This window comes from Gobius niger (assembly GCF_951799975.1).
Source record: "Gobius niger genome assembly, chromosome: 17".
NCBI lineage: Eukaryota > Metazoa > Chordata > Actinopteri > Gobiiformes > Gobiidae > Gobius > Gobius niger.
This window is the reverse complement of record NC_136868.1, coordinates 10,462,620-10,485,530: the sequence shown is the minus strand read 5'-3', so window position 1 is coordinate 10,485,530 and position 22,911 is coordinate 10,462,620. Positions and strand designations below refer to the sequence as shown.

The 22,911-nt window shown below is 43.5% G+C and overlaps 1 protein-coding gene across 1 annotated transcript in view; it reads left to right on the top strand.

Moving 5' to 3' along the window:
- The window catches only part of herc2 (HECT and RLD domain containing E3 ubiquitin protein ligase 2), a 66,166-nt gene that overhangs the window by 21,475 nt on the left and 21,780 nt on the right, over window positions 1–22,911 (top strand). Inside the window, exons 13-38 of the mRNA XM_079575623.1 lie at window positions 330–487; window positions 572–685; window positions 2,085–2,336; window positions 2,453–2,646; window positions 2,726–2,926; window positions 4,020–4,248; window positions 4,332–4,456; window positions 4,534–4,712; window positions 4,781–4,965; window positions 5,040–5,195; window positions 5,271–5,456; window positions 5,764–5,940; window positions 6,022–6,125; window positions 8,131–8,281; window positions 8,497–8,711; window positions 9,820–9,952; window positions 10,385–10,512; window positions 10,584–10,779; window positions 10,858–10,991; window positions 11,905–12,081; window positions 12,156–12,292; window positions 12,421–12,572; window positions 12,658–12,849; window positions 13,361–13,548; window positions 14,419–14,611; window positions 14,930–15,171. Coding sequence (XP_079431749.1) covers window positions 330–487; window positions 572–685; window positions 2,085–2,336; window positions 2,453–2,646; window positions 2,726–2,926; window positions 4,020–4,248; window positions 4,332–4,456; window positions 4,534–4,712; window positions 4,781–4,965; window positions 5,040–5,195; window positions 5,271–5,456; window positions 5,764–5,940; window positions 6,022–6,125; window positions 8,131–8,281; window positions 8,497–8,711; window positions 9,820–9,952; window positions 10,385–10,512; window positions 10,584–10,779; window positions 10,858–10,991; window positions 11,905–12,081; window positions 12,156–12,292; window positions 12,421–12,572; window positions 12,658–12,849; window positions 13,361–13,548; window positions 14,419–14,611; window positions 14,930–15,171 — 4,498 coding nt within the window. The remainder of the gene's footprint in view (window positions 1–329; window positions 488–571; window positions 686–2,084; window positions 2,337–2,452; window positions 2,647–2,725; window positions 2,927–4,019; window positions 4,249–4,331; window positions 4,457–4,533; window positions 4,713–4,780; window positions 4,966–5,039; window positions 5,196–5,270; window positions 5,457–5,763; window positions 5,941–6,021; window positions 6,126–8,130; window positions 8,282–8,496; window positions 8,712–9,819; window positions 9,953–10,384; window positions 10,513–10,583; window positions 10,780–10,857; window positions 10,992–11,904; window positions 12,082–12,155; window positions 12,293–12,420; window positions 12,573–12,657; window positions 12,850–13,360; window positions 13,549–14,418; window positions 14,612–14,929; window positions 15,172–22,911) is intronic.

Genomic DNA, 22,911 nt, shown 5'->3' with positions numbered 1-22,911 from the left:
AATAAGCAACATTAACTTATACAAACACGACAACAATGTAACGAAAACACGGCGACAACGTGACGATCACTTCTGTAGGAAAAAGGAGAAAATGTGCTCGTGTCAGGTGGGGGTAAGAGGTTAAGTAGCTGTTATGATTTGCTGCTGCAGTTGGTCAGGTTTAGGTTCAGCACACCGTATTACCAGTGTATAATACAATAAAGTTTCCTCTATATTACAGTATTTAGTTCAGTGGTGTTGTCATAGCAACTGTGTGTTTCTCTCAAACCCCCCATGGTTGGTAATTTCAGCAGTTTTCTCATCACATATTGGCTACGATTGTTTTTTAGGTTCTTGGAAGAGCCCATGATGATCGCAGCCTTCAATGGGAAACAAGCGGGGAAGCACGTGGTGCATGTGGCCTGTGGAAGCACCTACAGCGCCGCAGTCACAGCCGACGGAGAGCTCTACACCTGGGGCAGAGGCAACTACGGGCGACTGGGCCATGGTAAAGCCTTTTTTAGTCGAGCGATGATCCAAGATATTGTGGTGGCTGAAGAACTGGTGTAATTGAGGGTGGTTGTTGTTGTAGGCTCTAGTGAGGACCAGACCACGCCGATGTTAGTGACTGCACTGAAGGGCCTGAAGGTGGTGGATGTCGCCTGTGGAAGCGGAGACGCCCAAACTTTGGCCGTGACAGAAAATGGTATGATGCATATACAGTCCCGCCAGGATTTTTCCAAAAGTTCCAATAGATTTTTCTGCCTTAAACAATTGGCCTACATTCTGACTTAACAATCAGACTCTGGGGAATAAGAATATATTTATTTATTTATCTATTTAAGATGGTACAGTGCATATTAATTAACATGAGTCTTCGAAGTCCACATGTAAATATGCCCGAATTAGCCACAAGTGCTAATTTTCACCTGTATTCCCAGGGCAGGTTGCTGTTCACCCACAGAACAACAAGCACAATAGACATGAAATTACATGAAATGGTTTGTAAAATTTAAACGGAAAATTAACACATAATAACAGTAAGCAGACATTATAAACAAAGACAATGAAATGGTAAACACTATTGGTAAAACACCTACATGTTCAGGCTGTGCAGGTTTGAGCCAGTGAAGGTTCTCAGTGCTGGAATGTTCCTGATGTTAGTTGGAACAGTTTTAAATAGGCGTTATTGAATAGTTGTATACGATAATCTAAAACCGACACGCTTTGCATCTAGTCAGACAAAAGCCTGTTGCCAAATAAAGATCCAGTAACAGACACAAACACACAGTGGCCCTCGCTCTTAACTCCCACATGAACAGAGCACATTCTCCAGTTTGGTGTTACACAAATATATATATATTTTTTTTTATAAAAGAGCGACAAAAACATGCCGGAAAAGCAACAATAACACAACATAAAAAACTGATTAAAAACACGACTAAAGAAAAAGCGACAAAAAAGCCATGAAAGAATGACAAAAATGCGATGAAAACAGTTTTTTTTTAAATAAGGCGTTAACTGGACCTATAAGCTGTAAACCTTTAGGTTTGGGTAAAGCTGAAGTGGAGAAAATGCTCTTGGTTAAGGCTGGGATTAAGAGGTTAAAGACCCAGAGTGAGAGGATGTTTGACAGATCCAAAAGTCCTGGCTGAGCCCGGCTTCAGTCTGAATGACTTAAACCCATGGAGGTCACTTCTTCCGCCCAAATATAACAACTGATACTTTAACTGATCTTTTTTATCACAAATATTTTATTGAAATGTTGAATTTTAAGAACAAACAAACACTAAACACACACAAATAAAAATAACATGCCTTCCCCACCTTGAAACCCACCCTTCACTCAATTAATCAACATTATATAGTTTGTGTTTATGATAATATACAGTGGGGAAAAAAAGTATTTGGTCAGTTTCACATAGACATTGTATTGGATTTTGGCCAAATACTTTTTTTCCCCACTGTAAGATGTAAAATGCAAGTATAAGACTATTAGACTATGTAAGGCAAGCAGAGTCTCCAAAGCAGTGTTACCGCAGTACCATTAAAGATGATCATTATAATGGCAATATGTAGCTTCATATTTTTATTCATAATTGCAGGTCAGGTTTGGTCGTGGGGTGACGGAGACTACGGTAAACTGGGCAGAGGAGGCAGTGACGGCTGTAAGACTCCCAAACTGGTGGAGAAGCTTCAGGACCTGGACATTGTGAAGGTTTGCTGTGGAAGCCAGTTCTCTGTGGCGCTCACTAAAGACGGAGAGGTTTACACTTGGGGCAAAGGAGACAACCAGCGCCTCGGACACGGGACAGACGAGCACGTGCGGTACCCCAAACTCCTGGACAGCCTGCAGGGTGAGTTTCAGCTTAAAGTCTTGGAGAGAGGCACAGGGGTTGTTTTTACTATTGTACTATTTCATTCAAGTTATCTAGACTGACTTTGAAAACAAAAACTGACTTTTACTAAACAGGGAAGAAGGTTGTGGACATCGCGGTGGGCTCCACGCACTGCCTGGCCCTCACTGAAGATGGAGACGTCCACAGTTGGGGCAGTAATGATAAACTACAGCACTTTGACACGCTCTTCTCCAACAAGAAGCAGCCGAAAGCACTTCCAGGACTCAACTCCAAACACATCGTGGGCATCTCCTGTGGCCCGGGACAGGTGACTGCACGTCTGTTGTTATGTCACTTTAGTCACAAACTTATCCAGAGTTTGACTCATTTTGGCGACGTATCCTCAGAGTTTTGCCTGGTCGTCCTGCTCGGAGTGGTCCGTCGGGCTGCGTGTCCCGTTCGTGGTGGACGTGTGTCCCGTGACGTTCGAGCAGCTGGACCTGCTGCTGCGGCAGGTGAGCGAGGGCATGGACGGCAGCTCAGACTGGCCCCCGCCCCAGGAGAAGGAGTGTATGGTGGTGGCCACGCTCAACCTGCTCAGGCTTCAGGTAAAGACACACTTTTCATTTTTTTTTTATATTCCTAGTTGGGCTTTGCGATATTTAACAAACATGTAATATAGGGACATATCAAGAGGCAATTATTTTGATCGTACAATGCCCCGTGAAAGCTCCAAAACGGTCTGCATAAGGATTTGTTATGCATAAAAGCTACTAATCTTGTAGTTTAGACTTCTGCCTGACCAAAATAAAAATTGGTCACTTGGATTTAACTAAATGTTATGATCTGGGGTTTGCTGCAGTTGGTCAGGTCTCGGTTCAGCAACACTATTATGTCCAAAGAGTTAGATCAGCTGAACATCCTGTATGACCAAGTTAATCCATTAATGGATTTCTTCTTCCCTGATGGCACGGGCATATTCCAAGATGACACATGAATTGGCCACAGAGTCCAGATCTTAACTCCATTGAGAGTCTTTGGGATGTGCTGGTCAAACTCTCCCATAATCAAGATCTTGGTGAAAAATGAATGCAACACTGGATCTTTGGACATTGCAGAAGCTTATTCAAACAATGACACAGGGAATGCATTCTGTTATCAAAGCAAAAGGTGGTCGAACAAAAAATTAGCGCTTGTGTCCGTTTTCTTTGTGGCCACTTTTTTTTTGCTCAGACAATGTATTTTAGCCTGCTCTCAATCTCAAGTTTTAATATATCTTAAGTTATTTAAAAGCTTTTATTTCCCACAGAAATCGTTTAAATAGAATGCATCTGGCTTTCTCCAAAGTTCAAATAAACAAAAGCATTAATTATTCAATATTAGGGATGTAACAATTTGATAAATAAAAAAGACGCTCAAGACGCTCGCTTTCTACTGCAACTCACTAGGGCCGCGGCGTGTGCGAGACTTGACGGCTTTTATACCCCAGGCGGCTCAAAGTGACGACACACAGCTGGCATGTAGAGAGCACTATAATAAACATGTTCATGCAGTTTATCGGCTAAAAAAAAAGTTGATTTGGTGTTTAGTTGTCCTTTAAAATAAAAGAAACATATTTTGGTTATAAAATATTCATTTTCATTAAAAAAAAAGGTGACAACAACATCCCAAAGAAACCTCATTTTCCGCTGCGTTTCCCAGCTCCACGCCGCCATCAGTAACCAGGTGGATCCCGAGGAGTTGGGCCTCGGCCTCGGCAGCACTTTGCTCAATAACCTCAAGCAGACGATCGTTGTTTTGGCGAGTAACGCAGGAGTCCTCAACACGGTCCAGTCCGCGGCTCAGGCTGTGCTCCAGAGCGGCTGGTCCATCCTGCTGCCCACGGCCGAGGAGAGAGCCAGGGCCTTATCCTCGCTGCTCCCCAACGCTGGTGAGTCCGAGTCCTCTTACAGCCACTTCATAGACTGTTGGAACTGCTGTAAATCCATGTTTGTTATGGATTATCCTCTTCAGCTTCTGGAAATGAGATGAGTATAAGCCCGGGGCGTAGATTCATGATCGACCTGTTGGTCAGCAGTCTGATGGCCGATGGAGGGTTGGAGTCTGCACTGAACGCCGCCATCACTGCTGAGATACAGGTTCATACAGTCAGGCATTCATTCATCTGCTTTTTTTGTGCAGCTCATTTCACTCAGTAATGTCTTGTTGATGACAGGATATTGAAGCCAAAAAAGAAGCTCAGAAGGAAAAAGAGATCGATGAACAAGAAGCCAACGCATCCACCATGATTCGCTGTCGCACCATGTTGGACAAGGACCTTATTAACACTGGGATCTACGAGTCTGCAGGAAAACAGAGCCTCCCTCTGGTGCAGCTCGTGCAGCAGCTGTTGAGGTATGTCCAGGCGACTCACTGAATTATAAGGAACTTTGCTTAACAACTTAACAATTTTATTCATACAGAAACATTGCCTCTCAAACCATCGCGAGGTTAAAAGATGTTGCACGGCGTATTTCTAACTACCTGGAGGCCGAGCACGTCAGCAAAGAGCGCTCTGCCTCTCTGGACTTGCTGCTGCGCTTTCAAAGGCTTCTGGTCAGCAAGCTTTACCTCGGGGTCAACGGCACAGAGAATGTGAACGGATACAGTAAGTCAAACCTTTAAACCCAAAACCTTGTAGTTTGAAGTGCATTTTTAAAACCTTTGAATGATTTCTTTCAGATCCGGAGCTGTTAGGGGTGGGGTCGCTGCTGAAGAAGTACATCGCCCTTTTGTGCACTCACATTGGAGACATCCTTCCTGTCGCCACTAGCATTGCCTCCACGGGTCGCCGACATTTTGCGGAGGTTTCTCGCGTCATCGAGGGGGATCTCACAGGTTCGTGAGAACTAACTGAACTGGATGTGTTGTATATAAGTATTGTGTGGTCATTTTATATGATCTCCATGTCAGGAGTCCTGTTGCCCGAGTTGGTGGTCTCCATCATCCTCCTCCTCACCATCGATGCGGGGCTGATGCAGGAGACGGGGTCCATTCCTCTCCTCGCTGGACTCTTGGAGCATCTCGACCGCTTCAATCATTTTGCCCCAGGACACGAGAGAGACGACAATGAGGATCTGGCCTGGCCTGGGATCATGGGTATAGCAACAAATCGATCTAAGATGGCCATCTAAGAAAATAACAATATTAATCACCCGCCATGAGGCATCTTGTAAAATGTAACCAAATACAGAATTTTAGGAAAGTATATGAACATATATCTCTACTATAAAGAATAAAGATTATGGCTAATTTAAATGTGATGGCACAACATTTGCAATCTGGGACCAAGGAAGCCTATGATCAGACATTTCCGGACAATGGCAGCCCATGTAAACGTGGAGTCTCTAGAGCATGCGTTTTAACTTATGCTCTTTTACTAGGGTTACTCTATCTGATTTTGCAGGGTCATTCTTCACAGGGCAGAGCTGTAAGAACAACGAGGAGGTGTCCCTTATCCGCAAAGCTGACCTGGAGAATCACAACAAAGATGGCGGCTTCTGGACAGTCATCGATGGGAAGGTTTACGACATCAAGGACTTCCAGGCTCAGTCGCAGTCATTGAGTGGAAACAGTATATTAGGTAATCTCTACAATACACACTCTTACTGTATGAGATGCTATAATATTGAATAAAACATGGAAATGTGATTGTCTTTAACAGCCCAGTTTGCTGGAGAGGACCCTGTAGTTGCTTTGGAGGCCGCCTTGCAGTTTGAAGACACCAGAGAGTCTATGCAGGCCTTCTGTGTTGGACATTATATGGAGGTAAGATTCATAATATTAATGAATTAACAAATGAACTCAGAGCAAAGCAGAAGATGTTTATGTTTGTACAGGAATAGAGAAGAGATAGCGAACATACAAGTAAAAGGGTTCTGAGGTTAGTGCTGTCAGGAAATAGGAGAAAGAGGAAGAATAAAGAGAAGACTTTTAAGGTTTTTGATTGGTGTGAGATAGGGCTAAGTACTGTTGAACAAGACCAGTCTGGTATCGAGAAAAAAAAGGTTTAGGTACCACGTGTATAGAGGGGAAATAGAGAAAATAAAAGCAGGAACCGAAAAGAAATATAATATCTTTATATTCAAGTTTTGATGCTGTAGGTTATCAAAAAAATAAAAAAAATTGAAACACAAGTTGAAAAGAAATTGAAAACACGTGGAAAAATTTGACTAACTCCGGGAAAAAATGGGAACATTTCAGGGGAAAATGTAGTGAAAATTGGGGTGGAAAAACATGTAGAAAAAATGGGAACAACGTGGTAATTTTAGGGAAACAATTTGGAAAAAATAGGGAAATTTTGCCAAACAAAAGCGAAGAAATGTGTTTAAAATGAGGGGGAAAATAAGATCAACTTGTGTGTGTTTTTTCCGCCCTTTTGTAGTTTCTTGGTTGTTTCACCTCAAACAAATGCTACAAATGCAAAAGAAATTAAAAGGAAGGAAAAGGAATACATTAACAATATTAATCTGTTTTGTGTTTCTATATGACACATATTTTTAGTGTAGGTTTCGAAAAAAGTATTCAGGTATCAGTATCGGAAACCAAGTACTGTTATGTACGGTATCAAAAAAATGTAACGGTACCCAGTAGGGGTGTAACGGTTCACGGGGATGTATTGAACCGTTCGGTTCGGCCTGTTCGGTTCGGTCCACTTGCGTACCGTTTCGGTGTATTATTTTCATTAAATAATGTAAATTTATTATTAGCGTCATATTAAGTGCCGCGGAACAAAGTTCCTACGCGAGTTTCCGCACGGACGCTATTGAGTGACGTACATTGAAGCTGCATGAGTAGCCGAGAGAAACTACAGGCGCTGGCTTTAAGTATTTGATTAAAAGTCTTGAGCCTCGCTACAATATCCCGTCACGTCCGCACTTCAGCCAAAAAGTTACACCAGCGCTCAGAGCCGGTTCTTCCTATACGCAAACTACGTAGTGTTGTTTCACTGATTAATCAACGCGTTGTTGTTACGGGGACAGGCTCTTCCAGCGCGCACTCACTCTCCGCCTACTTCGCCACATATAACACCAAAACGGAGCAGTCTGGTGAAGTGAATGAGCAGGAGAGACCGACCGCCTTCCCCCTGTCTCATCCAAAGCGCGAGTGCTTCTCCGCTCGTGTCCCGCTCGGCCGTCTGTCTCCCGGTGCTCCGCCTCATGCGCGGCTCCTCCGCGGTTGCATCATGTCACCTGTGTCCCGGGCGCAGCTCTCATGTTTTCTCTGCGCGGACTCTGGGCCTCACTCTCATTTAAACCCTCTTCTTACTGTGTCTGGTGAGTCTAGAGTATCAGGACAGTAGTTTGGCGAGTAGACGAGAGTAAAAAGCCGTGTCCGTGGCCTTTTTGTTGAGTTGAATCCACATGGTTCTCATGAGTTACAGTAACTCTCATTATAAGAGTGCAATTTATTTAAAATATCACCCAAATGGGTCACTTTTATTTATTTTATGCAAGAATTCTATTGTGTATTGGCAGCTTTTCAAAAGAAAAATTTTGTTAGTTCTTATTTATTTGTACCGAAAATTAACCGAACCGAGCCCTCCAAAACCGTGAACCGAACCGAATACAATTTTAGCGTACCGTTACACCCCTAGTACCCAGCCCTAGTGTGAGAGAAGAGTAAACAAACATGATTTGAGCTGGAGACAAATAATTTCTGAGTGACCCCTTTTGAGGAACAAAATGGCTGAAAGCATGAACTTCTTCTTGACGTTGAATTGAAAGGAAGTGAGTAATTATAGGTTTACATCCTTGTTTTTTGTCTCGCTCAGCCAAACCAGGAGACGGTGACCACTCCAGACCTCAGCAGTTTGTCGTCTCCGCTCATCGACACAGAGAGGAACCTTGGACTCCTCCTGGGTCTCCACGCCTCGTACCTGGCCAAGAGCACGCCTCTGTCTCCTATGGAAATAGAGTGTGCCAGTAAGTTTGATGCATCTCACTTGCTTTGTTTGTATGAGATAAGCCTGCCTTTCTTAAATTGGTTAATCTAAATATGCTAAGACTGGGAGAAAGATTTAGTGCTGGTTTGACATCCCTGTTTTTCTTTGAGTCCTTTCCCTTCCATTTCCCCACAATTTGTGACTTTCTTTGCCCCTTGACTCTCACTAATGGTCACCCACATTTTGTCTGCACAGCGTGGCTTCAGTCCTCTATATTCTCCGGAGGCCTGCAGACCAGTCAGATCCACTACAACTACAACGAAGAGAAAGACGAGGACCACTGCAGCTCAATGGGAACGACCACTCCCGATAAAGCCAAACTCTACTCCAGGAGGATCACACTGAGCGACCACGCACAGCCGTTTCTACAGGCCATCGCCGACAACAACATTCAGGACCACTCTGTCAAGGTACGACTGGGAGGATGCGATCTATATTTGTTCTTTTGGCTTTATACGTCGGGTGAAATCACATGAATTGGTCTTAAAGTGGACATAGCATGCACAGATGTGGCTGTTTTGGGGAATCAATTAATTAATGTGTCTCTGTGGAAAGGACACTTGATGAGTGAATACTGCGCTTTTTGTTATCTAGTGTGTTGCTTGTTGGAACGTTCTCCACTGACAGCAGAATTACCCATGATAATACAGGTGCTTTTTTAGCTAACGGCACGCCAAGAAATAAATGCCGCCATGATAAACCCAGGTTGAGTGCAGAAAAGCCTGTCCAAACATTGAGGCAAGGATATGATTGAAGACCGTTTTATGCCAAACAAAACTGACCAAAAAAAATGGAAATCACATTAATCTTTTGGCTGCACATTATATTGCGACAATAGGTGATGCAAAGTCTGTAGTCTACTTTTTGAAAGCAGCAGTGGCCAATACAATTTTGTTACATTAAGTGATTCAATCATAGTTTCTGCCCCACCAGCATTAGCGTGCTGCCGTTAGCATTAGCATATTGTTGCTAGCCTCGGTATTTTGCGCGGTGATCAAAAATACAATTTTAAACTAGCTCAGCGATTGAATTCTGTGCTTCAAAATGACATGTACATATTGACGAAGTTTTAGTGAAACTAAGTCTCGAAGTCTCTTATTACTTTCGGTCCCGAAGATATCGTGTTTTCTTGGCGCTAGATCGACAGATATTGTAAAATCCCCAAATATCGTCCGGCAGATATATCGGTCGACCTCTACTCAGAAGTACTTCCAGGTTCTTTCTACGATGCAACAAAAGAAGAAACAATAAACAATTTGCCCTCATGGCACGTTTATGATGAGGAAACAGTGTAACTACTTGGTAAAAGCTCAAATAAGCTCTTGCATGATATGTCCCTTTTGAAAATGGTAAAGCCAACTGGAAAGCGCAGGAGAATTCTACTTCACCTCAATTTATACAGGAATATTTTTGAGTGGATGTTGTAAAATATCATACACACACAAAGAGGGATCGGCTCGGGGGAGAAGATAATAGGCCTAATGCATGAACTAAATCATAATCCACATCTATTTTTAGGACTTCCTTTGCCAAATTGAGCGATGCTGTAAGCAGTACCACCTGATCACGCCCATCACGTTCCCTCTGGAGCACCCCGTGGAGGAGGTGGGACGTCTGCTGCTCTGCTGCCTGCTCAAGCATCAGGACCTGGGTAACCACACCTCCTGTCCCGAACAGACCTCTGCACATGAATGTAATATGTTGTGGCTGACTTGGTGATGGCACATTCGATTTTTCCAATACAAATGAGAATAGTGAACTTCTGACGAGCTGTAAACTGAACATTATGGGCCCTTTTTTTAATATTCTCACCATATTAGATAGAGATCATACTAGAGTTTACTGGCTTGTTCATCGCTTTATCTTATTCAGATATTGTTTTCCATTGAGTGCACTTTTTGTTAAGATTATTTAGCAATTAAACTTATTCCACCACAAGGATGGGTAAAGTGGATAGTTAATTAGTTATTAGTTGCAAGGGCACAATATGCAATTGTTTAAGAATATGGGAGATGGCCAATGCTGTGGTGAGGCTCTGCCCTTGTTGATTGTTACTTCAGTGTCAAACCTTTTGCACTTGTAGGCCATGTTGCCCTCTCGCTCGTCAGTCAATGTGCCTTGGGAGTGGACCAGGGGAAACAGAGGTCTCTCCCTAAATCTGTGATCGAGGTGTGCCGAATGGTCTATCAGGCCAAATGCTCTTTAATCAAGGTAAGAAGCCACAGACTTGTTCAAAATGTGTTAAAAGTCAATACTAATGGCTTTGCTTATTATCATTTCAGACACACCAGGAGCAGGGCCGCTCCTATAAGGAAGTGTGCGCTCCGGTGATCGAGCGACTTCGGTTTCTCTTTAACGAGCTGCGCCCCGCCGTCAGCAATGACCTGTCCATAGTCTCCAAACTGAAGCTCCTGAGCTCACAGCCGCGATGGAGGAGGATCGCACAGAAACTCATCCGAGACAGACGGAAAAAACGTGGTGGGGCACGAACCTAATCAAGAATGAAATTAACTTTTTTGTACAGTCTGATCAAATTAGGTGTTTTTCCCATTTCAGTGCCTAAAAAGTCAGAGTCTGCTGACATTGAGGAGCCAAAGATAGAAAATGAAGGGACCAATGAAGAAGAGCTAAACGTCAGTCAGACTCCTCCACCTGCTGACAGGAAGTTACCGACCAGCAAAACAGCTAAGGTGCCTTTATTTATTAATCAAACCGAGACAAGTTTACCATTTCATTTTATATGACCAGCTACTTGATTGTGTTGTATTTTTATGGTTGAAGGTTGAAAATAACATTGCACTGTCCATAAAAGTTAAATAACGTGGTCATTATGGCAATTACATGTAGAGGTCAACCAGTATTTGGGGATCTTACTATATCGGCTATTGGCACCAATAAAATAATAATCTATCACCGATAAAAGCCGGTATCTCCAGGATTGAAAGTGATTGAGACTCAGGGGAACAAAGAAATATCGAAATAGTAAATTGGTTTGCTACAAGTTTGTTAAATACAAGTTTCCTACACCATCATTTGAACCTGAAGAATTCAATTGCTTAGTTAGTTTTGACCTCCGCAATTTTATTTTTCATACACACAACATGCCACGGCTAGCAACTGTATGCTAAGGCTAAGGGTGGTATGCTAATGCTATTGGCAACTTATCAAGGCTGGGACAGAGAGTATGATTGAATCACCTTAAGTAATAAAATAAAATTGGCCACTGCTGGAGTGGCCAAGTGTTTATGTTTTTACAACATTATAGACCAGACATTTGGAAAAATCGTCCAAAATTATCGGCTGAGCATATCGGCATCGGCCAATAAAAATCCCCAAATGTCAGCATTGGCATCGGCCTTAGAAAAAACCATATCGGTCGACCTCTAACTACATGGTCCTTCCTCAATTGTCATTGTACTTTATTTCGGGGTAATGTTGATGTTGATATCACCACTGTAACCTAAGCTTGTTACCCATTTGTTGGATCCTATTACCAGACATCAGAAACGGTTTAATCTGGGCTAATCTTCCTGGCTAATACGGAGCATTAGCTAAGATTGCTGCACAAGCAAAAACAACCCTTTTGTTCATATTGTTTTACAGCAGGACAAGTGGCACCCGCTCCTCAACACTGTGAGCAATGTGCAGAAATACCGCTGGCTCAAACACAGTGTGCAGGGCTTCTCCTCTCAGTCCAGCCTCATGGGGACAATCGTGGAGTTCGCACTCAAAGAAGAGCCTCTAGATGTTGAGAAGATGAGGAAATGTCTTCTTAAACAGGTACATACATTGAAAAAGTTACTGACCTAATAAAACCTGGATATGCAGCTTGTAATTGGCACATTTTGTTTCAGTTGGAGAGGGCCGAGGTCAGATTAGAGGGGATTGACACCATGTTGAAGTTGGCGTCCCGAAGCTTTCTGCTGCCTTCTGTCCAGTATGCCATGCTCTGTGGCTGGCAGAGGATCATACCAGAGGGGACCAACATTGGGTAAGTAAAGTTTAGCAGGGATAATGTCAAATATCAATGTAATGACTCTACTATTGCTACTGCTATTTGTAACCATTTGCACCCATGTTTTGAATTGATTGCTTAAATGTAGTGCTTCTGGTTTGCAGGGAGCCGTTGTTTGACTGTCTAAAAGATGTCGATCTCATCCCACCGTTCAACCGCATGCTTTTGGAGGTCACCTTTGGAAAGCTGTATTCCTGGGCCATTCAGAACGTCCGCAACATCCTGCTTGAGGCCAGCGCACGTTTCAAAGAGCACGGTACATTCATAAACTGGAGAGAAAACCGCTGTGGCCTTTTATCAGCTCATTAACTTAACACTGTGTTCGTAATTCCTCCCTGTAGGGGTGCAGCCTGTTCCCCTGCAGACCATCACGAATGAGAACCCGGCAGGACCGAGCCTCGGGACCATCCCTCAGGCCCGTTTCCTCCTCGCAATGATCCACATGCTGTCGCTCAAACATGGCTCCAACAGCCTCAGTCTGTTGCTGAATTCTGGAGTTCTGGCCCTAACCCAGAGCATCCTCAGACTCATTGGTAAGACATGGTTATTTATGTAGTTCTTACATAATCAGAACAAAATAGAACCAGAGGCCTAAACTACAAAAAGTAAATATCAAGCATTGGCTTAAATGACTTGAATTGAGGAAATATATCTTGTTTTGAGCGGTTTTCACTCATTTAGACACTTTTCCTGATCGGACCAAGTTTACTTTGCTTGTTTGAGGACATTTCAGACCAGTTTTAAGGTAAATCTCGCTTGAAATAAGAAAGTAAAATTGCCAATGAGATAAGACCAATTTTCTTACACCATTGGCAAAGAAAATTACCTGAAATAAGGACGAAATGTATCGAAACGAGTCAGAAACATCTCAGAACAAGTGAAATAATAATCTTAACTAGTCAAAACAACTAAAATTTGGATTATTATGCTGAAATTGAGATGTTTATACTGATCTAGTTAATTACTTTTTGCTGTGTAAACCTTAGTAAAGGGTGAGTCAGTGTCTGAAGAAGTAAAGTTTTTGTTCTTCATTTCTCTGTGTAGGACCCAGCACTGACAGCAGTGAGGAGGACATGAATCTTTGCGCTCATGGAGGTTCAGCTACAGTTTTAGAGGAGTCCAGGAAAGAGGCCACCCCGACGCCTATGCCCGCCTCTGGGCCTGAGCTCGCTGCTATGATGAAGATCGGCACCAGGGTCATGAGGGGAGTGGACTGGAAGTGGGGAGACCAGGTCAGTAAAACAGAAACAGTTTAACATGATTAAGAAATGTTCTTATTTTGCTCTACATCTTGCTAAGCTAAAGGTTTCATCAAAAGGTTTCACACTTTGTACCTCTTGTAGGTCACTTTATCTCTTTATGGATAATTGTATTAACGTATTACTATTATTGTGGTATTGTGGTACATGTGTATTGTTCACACATGTCCCTATCAAATAAATGAAGAAAAATAAATTAACCCACGCCTTAACCAAGTGCATTTTCTCCAAGCTTTACCCAAATCTAAAAGGTTAGAGCAACAAAACTCATCTAAAAAAAAAAAATGTCCTCGCATTGTTGTCACTGTTGTCATTGTTGCGTTTTCGTCACCCATTTTTGTCAGTTTTCTGTTATTCTTTTGTGGCTTTTTTCTTGCATTTTTGTCACTTTTCCGTCACCTTTTCAACACTTTTTTGTGTGTGTGTGTGTGTTTTTTTTTTCATGGGTTTTTGTCACTTTTCTGTAACTCTTTTGTGGCTTTTTTGTTGCGTTTTCGTCACACATTTTTGTAACTTTTTCATCCTTTTTTCCCCCTCACGTTTATGTTGCTCTTTTGTTACATTTTCAGCACTTTTAAAGAAGTTTTCAGATTTGGCAAAGCCAAAGTGGAGAAAATGTGCTCTGTTCAGGTGGGGGTTAAGAGGTTAATACTAAAAAATGATTTCTTGTCCGCTGTAACCATGTGATGTTTATGATGATGTCTTAAAATGTTTAGGCCTGTGCTGTTTTTCCCTCTACGTTTTCATATACCCTTATGCTAATTCTCCCGCAAGTCGTAAATAAACTAAACTGGATGGAGCAGCCTTCCCCAAGTTAAATTTATTTCATTTTTTTTTACTAAGGATGGCCCGTCTCCCGGTCTGGGTCGGGTCATTGGGGAGCTGGGAGAGGACGGCTGGATCAGAGTGCAGTGGGACACCAGCAGCACTAACTCGTATCGAATGGGCAAAGAGGGAAAGTACGACCTGAAACTGGCAGAACCACCTCCTGCTGCTCAGCCCCCTGCCGAGGACTCGGACACAGAGGACGACGTTGGTGAGTTTTTATTGCTACAGTATTTCTGCGCTACGCCTGTGTAGAACGGAGAGTTTTTATATAACTAAGATAAAGAGGCTTCTTAAAACTGTTTAGGAGCTACAGTTTGACTATACCTCCTACAGTTTCGAGCTTTTAAAAGGTCTATGAATCAACAGGATGCTTAAGTGTTTCTTTTCAGAGGAGAAGGAACACAGTTGGTGCATTTTTTTATTCACCAAATTGCTTTACAAAACAAACGGGGCACAGGCGGGAACGTAGACTTCAGTTTAAAGTACAAGGTTGTAAAATAGCTTGTTCCTTTTTCACTTGTTTTAGACAGCGAGCTGATTGAAAAGAGCACTCACCCCACGGCCATGATGCTGACCAGCACAGTGAACCTGCTGAAGATGCTGTCTCTGTCGGCTGGATTCCATGCGGAGGTGCTACAGACAGACGCCACTCGGACGCTCTGTGGACTCCTGAGGTCCCTCGTGGAGAGTGGAGCGAACGACAAATCAGGTACTTTACAAAGCAATACAGTGCAATTTCTTAGTAAGTCTTACATTTCACCACGGAAAGTGTGTTTGTAACTAGAGATGCACCGATCCAGCTTTTTCATCCGATACCGATACTGGAGTTTGGGTGTCTGCCGATATCCAATATTAACCGATACCAAGAGACTTTGAGGAAAATGGCTTTCTCTGAGTGAAAAAGTGGACGGTCCTTTATTCATTGTGAGATCAATAAAGCATTTACCTTATTCATGTTACAGATCAATTATAAATTATATTTAGGCCCGAGCCGGACGCAGTCCTGGCAAGGGACTATTGTTTTTGGGTGGTTTCTTATTATTATTATTTTTTTTTTTCTCCGGAAATGATCGCGTTTTTGACCCGCTGAACGTGGGCGAAAACTCACCAAAATTGGCGGAGGCATTGGGGCAGCGAAAAAATTTATGATATTGGACGAATGGGACACGCCCACAACAAAATGGCTCCACAGCGCCCTCTGGAAGCGGACCCCAATTCAAAAAAATAGGGCCGTTTTTGGGCGTACGCCCGAATCACTCGGCACAGTGAGAGGGGACATCAGGACAACCCCAAAACTCACTTGGAGCGCCACGCCCACTCGCACAGGGAGGCGGCCATCTTGGCTTCAAACCCGGACATCGTCTAAACTCATTTTACGTTTTAACGAACTAGTCCCTGGTTTTTCGTCGGATTTAGATCACATTTGGCACAGCGCGTCTAGACATATTGAAATTCAATATTTGCCCAGCGTTTCTCAAAAAAGTTTCACCGTCTCCGCGTAACGACGCGGCAAAAAACGCGTAGATTTCACGTTGTTTCCAAGAAAGCTCACGCTCACAGGCATAAACCTACAGAGCTCATATTCATGTCACTAATGCGCCACCTGAAACTGAACAGAATGAAGCCATTAATGTGTAGCCTGCTCCCAGGATAGCGCCCCCCAGCCATACCTTGAAAACTGCACTTTTGAATCTTTTTAATACAATGATGCCAGCATGTTCTAGACACTTTTGCAAAGCAAAAAATATGTTATAGTCATGTCATATTTTCTAAGATGTGGGCGTGACTTTGACTTTTATTTGGGAGTCTATCTGGACCTGCCTTGTGTGTCAACAAACTAGTCCCTGGTTTTTCAGCAGAATAAGCCCATACCTGTTTAAACAGACTCTCCTGACACGGGGCTACAAAAAATACCTGACTTTTTTTTCTCTCAGACCCCCCCGTTTCGAATGGCGCCCCCCCAAAAACACGTTTTGTCATGTAAATTTGACACCACCTCGCAGGCGCGCGCTCTATCCAGTCTGGATCATACTTGGCTGACAGAAGGCCACTTACGGTCTGATTCCATAGAGATCAATTACTTCACGGTGCACATCACTATAGCGCCACCTGCCTATACCCTAAAAAAATTATTTTGTCCGATTTCCACGAAACTTTCCAGATGTCTTCCACTCATCATAACAAACCAAAAAATATATTACACCATGCCTCTATCTCGCTCCGTTCTCCTTATATTTAGGCCCGAGCCGGACGCAGTCCTGGCAAGGGACTATTGTTTTTGGGTGGTTTCTTATTATTATTATTATTTTTTTTCTCCGGAAATGATCGCGTTTTTGACCCGCTGAACGTGGGCGAAAACTCACCAAAATTGGCGGAGGCATTGGGGCAGCGAAAAAATTTATGATATTGGACGAATGGGACACGCCCACAACAAAATGGCTCCACAGCGCCCTCTGGAAGCGGACCCCAATTCAAAAAAATAGGGCCGTTTTTGGGCGTACGCCCGAATCACTCGGCACAGTGAGAGGGGACATCAGGACAACCCCAAAACTCACTTGGAGCGCCACGCCCACTCGCACAGGGAGGCGGCCATCTTGGCTTCAAACCCGGACATCGTCTAAACTCATTTTACGTTTTAACGAACTAGTCCCTGGTTTTTCGGCGGATTTAGATCACATTTGGCACAGCGCGTCTAGACATATTGAAATTCAATATTTGCCCAGCGTTTCTCAAAAAAGTTTCACCGTCTCCGCGTAACGACGCGGCAAAAAACGCGTAGATTTCACGTTGTTTCCAAGAAAGCTCACGCTCACAGGCATAAACCTACAGAGCTCATATTCATGTCACTAATGCGCCACCTGAAACTGAACAGAATGAAGCCATTAATGTGTAGCCTGCTCCCAGGATAGCGCCCCCCAGCCATACCTTGAAAACTGCACTTTTGAATCTTTTTAATACAATGATGCCAGCATGTTCTAGACACTTTTGCAAAGCAAAAAATATGTTATAGTCATGTCATATTTTCTAAGATGTGGGCGTGACTTTGACTTTTATTTGGGAGTCTATCTGGACCTGCCTTGTGTGTCAACAAACTAGTCCCTGGTTTTTCAGCAGAATAAGCCCATACCTGTTTAAACAGACTCTCCTGACACGGGGCTACAAAAAATACCTGACTTTTTTTTCTCTCAGACCCCCCCGTTTCGAATGGCGCCCCCCCAAAAACACGTTTTGTCATGTAAATTTGACACCACCTCGCAGGCGCGCGCTCTATCCAGTCTGGATCATACTTGGCTGACAGAAGGCCACTTACGGTCTGATTCCATAGAGATCAATTACTTCACGGTGCACATCACTATAGCGCCACCTGCCTATACCCTAAAAAAATTATTTTGTCCGATTTCCACGAAACTTTCCAGATGTCTTCCACTCATCATAACAAACCAAAAAATATATTACACCATGCCTCTATCTCGCTCCGTTCTCCTTATATTTAGGCCCGAGCCGGACGCAGTCCTGGCAAGGGACTATTGTTTTTGGGTGGTTTCTTATTATTATTATTATTTTTTTTCTCCGGAAATGATCGCGTTTTTGACCCGCTGAACGTGGGCGAAAACTCACCAAAATTGGCGGAGGCATTGGGGCAGCGAAAAAATTTATGATATTGGACGAATGGGACACGCCCACAACAAAATGGCTCCACAGCGCCCTCTGGAAGCGGACCCCAATTCAAAAAAATAGGGCCGTTTTTGGGCGTACGCCCGAATCACTCGGCACAGTGAGAGGGGACATCAGGACAACCCCAAAACTCACTTGGAGCGCCACGCCCACTCGCACAGGGAGGCGGCCATCTTGGCTTCAAACCCGGACATCGTCTAAACTCATTTTACGTTTTAACGAACTAGTCCCTGGTTTTTCGTCGGATTTAGATCACATTTGGCACAGCGCGTCTAGACATATTGAAATTCAATATTTGCCCAGCGTTTCTCAAAAAAGTTTCACCGTCTCCGCGTAACGACGCGGCAAAAAACGCGTAGATTTCACGTTGTTTCCAAGAAAGCTCACGCTCACAGGCATAAACCTACAGAGCTCATATTCATGTCACTAATGCGCCACCTGAAACTGAACAGAATGAAGCCATTAATGTGTAGCCTGCTCCCAGGATAGCGCCCCCCAGCCATACCTTGAAAACTGCACTTTTGAATCTTTTTAATACAATGATGCCAGCATGTTCTAGACACTTTTGCAAAGCAAAAAATATGTTATAGTCATGTCATATTTTCTAAGATGTGGGCGTGACTTTGACTTTTATTTGGGAGTCTATCTGGACCTGCCTTGTGTGTCAACAAACTAGTCCCTGGTTTTTCAGCAGAATAAGCCCATACCTGTTTAAACAGACTCTCCTGACACGGGGCTACAAAAAATACCTGACTTTTTTTTCTCTCAGACCCCCCCGTTTCGAATGGCGCCCCCCCAAAAACACGTTTTGTCATGTAAATTTGACACCACCTCGCAGGCGCGCGCTCTATCCAGTCTGGATCATACTTGGCTGACAGAAGGCCACTTACGGTCTGATTCCATAGAGATCAATTACTTCACGGTGCACATCACTATAGCGCCACCTGCCTATACCCTAAAAAAATTATTTTGTCCGATTTCCACGAAACTTTCCAGATGTCTTCCACTCATCATAACAAACCAAAAAATATATTACACCATGCCTCTATCTCGCTCCGTTCTCCTTATATTTAGGCCCGAGCCGGACGCAGTCCTGGCAAGGGACTATTGTTTTTGGGTGGTTTCTTATTATTATTATTATTTTTTTTCTCCGGAAATGATCGCGTTTTTGACCCGCTGAACGTGGGCGAAAACTCACCAAAATTGGCGGAGGCATTGGGGCAGCGAAAAAATTTATGATATTGGACGAATGGGACACGCCCACAACAAAATGGCTCCACAGCGCCCTCTGGAAGCGGACCCCAATTCAAAAAAATAGGGCCGTTTTTGGGCGTACGCCCGAATCACTCGGCACAGTGAGAGGGGACATCAGGACAACCCCAAAACTCACTTGGAGCGCCACGCCCACTCGCACAGGGAGGCGGCCATCTTGGCTTCAAACCCGGACATCGTCTAAACTCATTTTACGTTTTAACGAACTAGTCCCTGGTTTTTCGTCGGATTTAGATCACATTTGGCACAGCGCGTCTAGACATATTGAAATTCAATATTTGCCCAGCGTTTCTCAAAAAAGTTTCACCGTCTCCGCGTAACGACGCGGCAAAAAACGCGTAGATTTCACGTTGTTTCCAAGAAAGCTCACGCTCACAGGCATAAACCTACAGAGCTCATATTCATGTCACTAATGCGCCACCTGAAACTGAACAGAATGAAGCCATTAATGTGTAGCCTGCTCCCAGGATAGCGCCCCCCAGCCATACCTTGAAAACTGCACTTTTGAATCTTTTTAATACAATGATGCCAGCATGTTCTAGACACTTTTGCAAAGCAAAAAATATGTTATAGTCATGTCATATTTTCTAAGATGTGGGCGTGACTTTGACTTTTATTTGGGAGTCTATCTGGACCTGCCTTGTGTGTCAACAAACTAGTCCCTGGTTTTTCAGCAGAATAAGCCCATACCTGTTTAAACAGACTCTCCTGACACGGGGCTACAAAAAATACCTGACTTTTTTTTCTCTCAGACCCCCCCGTTTCGAATGGCGCCCCCCCAAAAACACGTTTTGTCATGTAAATTTGACACCACCTCGCAGGCGCGCGCTCTATCCAGTCTGGATCATACTTGGCTGACAGAAGGCCACTTACGGTCTGATTCCATAGAGATCAATTACTTCACGGTGCACATCACTATAGCGCCACCTGCCTATACCCTAAAAAAATTATTTTGTCCGATTTCCACGAAACTTTCCAGATGTCTTCCACTCATCATAACAAACCAAAAAATATATTACACCATGCCTCTATCTCGCTCCGTTCTCCTTATATTTAGGCCCGAGCCGGACGCAGTCCTGGCAAGGGACTATTGTTTTTGGGTGGTTTCTTATTATTATTATTATTTTTTTTCTCCGGAAATGATCGCGTTTTTGACCCGCTGAACGTGGGCGAAAACTCACCAAAATTGGCGGAGGCATTGGGGCAGCGAAAAAATTTATGATATTGGACGAATGGGACACGCCCACAACAAAATGGCTCCACAGCGCCCTCTGGAAGCGGACCCCAATTCAAAAAAATAGGGCCGTTTTTGGGCGTACGCCCGAATCACTCGGCACAGTGAGAGGGGACATCAGGACAACCCCAAAACTCACTTGGAGCGCCACGCCCACTCGCACAGGGAGGCGGCCATCTTGGCTTGAATTGGCTTTCAAGTGGCTTGTAAGTGGCCCGCCCATCCTCCGTGAAAATAGCCAGAGGTCTTAGCCTAGCTGCATACTGGCCTCTGTCAGAGGCCTCTGTCTCCTGAAATTCGCCAATTTTCCAAATTTCTCCCTTTCTTCACAAAAGCCACACTTTTGGACTCATAGGTACTTATACTACCCCTATGTCACAGATAGAAGCTTTAATTTGGACGTTTTTGCCTCCAAATTCACGTTTTTCTCAACAGTACAATCACAGGAAGTTTAATTCGTCTGTTTCCTGTCCGTCTCTCTGTGTGCTCCTCGTACTATATGGGTCTTTCCAAAATATTGCTTCAATATCGAGGGTGCTGCAGGGCTGAAACCCTCTCTCAACGTTTCTTTGGGCAGCCAGGAATTTACCCTGATTAAATAATGATAGAATATATTATTTTCTATATTGTAAATCCATTTCCTGCAAATACACAAGTGCAGGGTATTTCATGATATCAATGTCAAATCCCCTGCAGTAATCACTCACTCTTAGTAGCTCCATTGGTAGAGAGCTGGGTTAGTGTACAGGAGGTTGCTGGATCAAATCCCAACCAAGACTCCTTTTCATTTGTTTTTCTTTTGGACTCCGCACTTTCTGGTAAAAACATGAATCGTCGCCGATGGTTCCAAACTCATTAGAAACAGGAAAATTACCCCTCCAGTGTGTTGCCGGGATCAAATTTCAGCCTGTGAATTTGGAGTACCCATGCAGTCATCAGGCCCATGTTTGCATGGAATTACAGCTCAGTGATAGCATGGTCGTCTCAAGTGAAGGAGGTTGCTAGTCCAAACACGACCTTGACACTTTCATATTGACTTCACCTTTTACATGGGATGCTGCACACATTGTCGCAGCCTATAACACGTGAGTAAGGGACATTTTGCAGAAGTTTCTGTGCCTGTGTGGCATCATAGCTTGAGCGTTGGATTCCCAACCATTAGGTTGTTGGATCAATTCTGACTTTACCTTTTTTTTTTTTTTTTTTTACCACAAATATGGTCCCACCCTCATGAAAAACGCTTCAAAACATGCGTCACTAAAGAGAAAGAAATGGGGGATAATAGGGAGACAATTGAGGAAACACTGGGGAATATGTCGAAAACAATCGGGGACATGTTCAAGGTGGGGGGGGGGTCTAAACTGTGAATCAGTTTCCTGCAAACACACAAGTGCATGATCTCTCATGACATTAATTTCCAATCTGCTGTTTTATTCACTCAGCTGGAGTAGCTCCATCAGTAGAGAGCTGAACTAGTGTACAGGAGGTTGCTGGATCCAATCCCCATGATCCCTCTTTTATTTCCTTTTTCTTTTGGACTCCAGCACCTTCCAGGAAGAACTCACTAAAAACAGGGAAATAACCTCTCCTCCAGTGTGTTGCTGCAATCAAATTCCAGCCTGGGAATTTGGAGAAACCAAGCCATCATCAGGCCCATGTTTCAAGTGTAGTCCAAACACAGCCATGACACTTTTATATTGTTTTCACCTTTACATGGGCAACTGCACACATTGTCACAGCCTAAAACACATGAATACAGGACGTTTCATGAGATTGGTTGTGCCTGTGTAGTGTTACTGCGTGTGCATTGGCTTGCCAATCATGACATTAATGGATCAATTTTGACCTTAGCTCTTTTTTTTTTTTTTTTTAACCGCACCTATGGTCCCGCCCCAATGTATGGGTGGGGTGCATGACCTGAAATTACCTCTCTCCTCCAGTGGTGTGCTGGGAACTAACTTCTGCTCAATAATTTAGACAAAAGTAGCCCACATCGGGGTCTAACTACCATGGAGGTACAGCTCAGTGATAGTATGCTTGTCTTTAGTGGAGGAGGTTGCCAGTTCAAACATGGCTGTGACACTTCTCTAATCCTTTCTCTATTTTTGGTCGGCATTTTAATAGAATTTCTGATACAGTGCAGTCTGTCAGTGATTTTAACAGTTTATACAGTGTTAAGAGTTTCTGCAATATCAACATGTTTGTACAGTTTCTGCAACAAAATAGGGATTATTGCAATTACAACACAATTATGCAACTACATAGGGATTTTCACAATAGCACTATAATGCAACTTAATAGGGACATTCGCATAAAATGAACTGTAA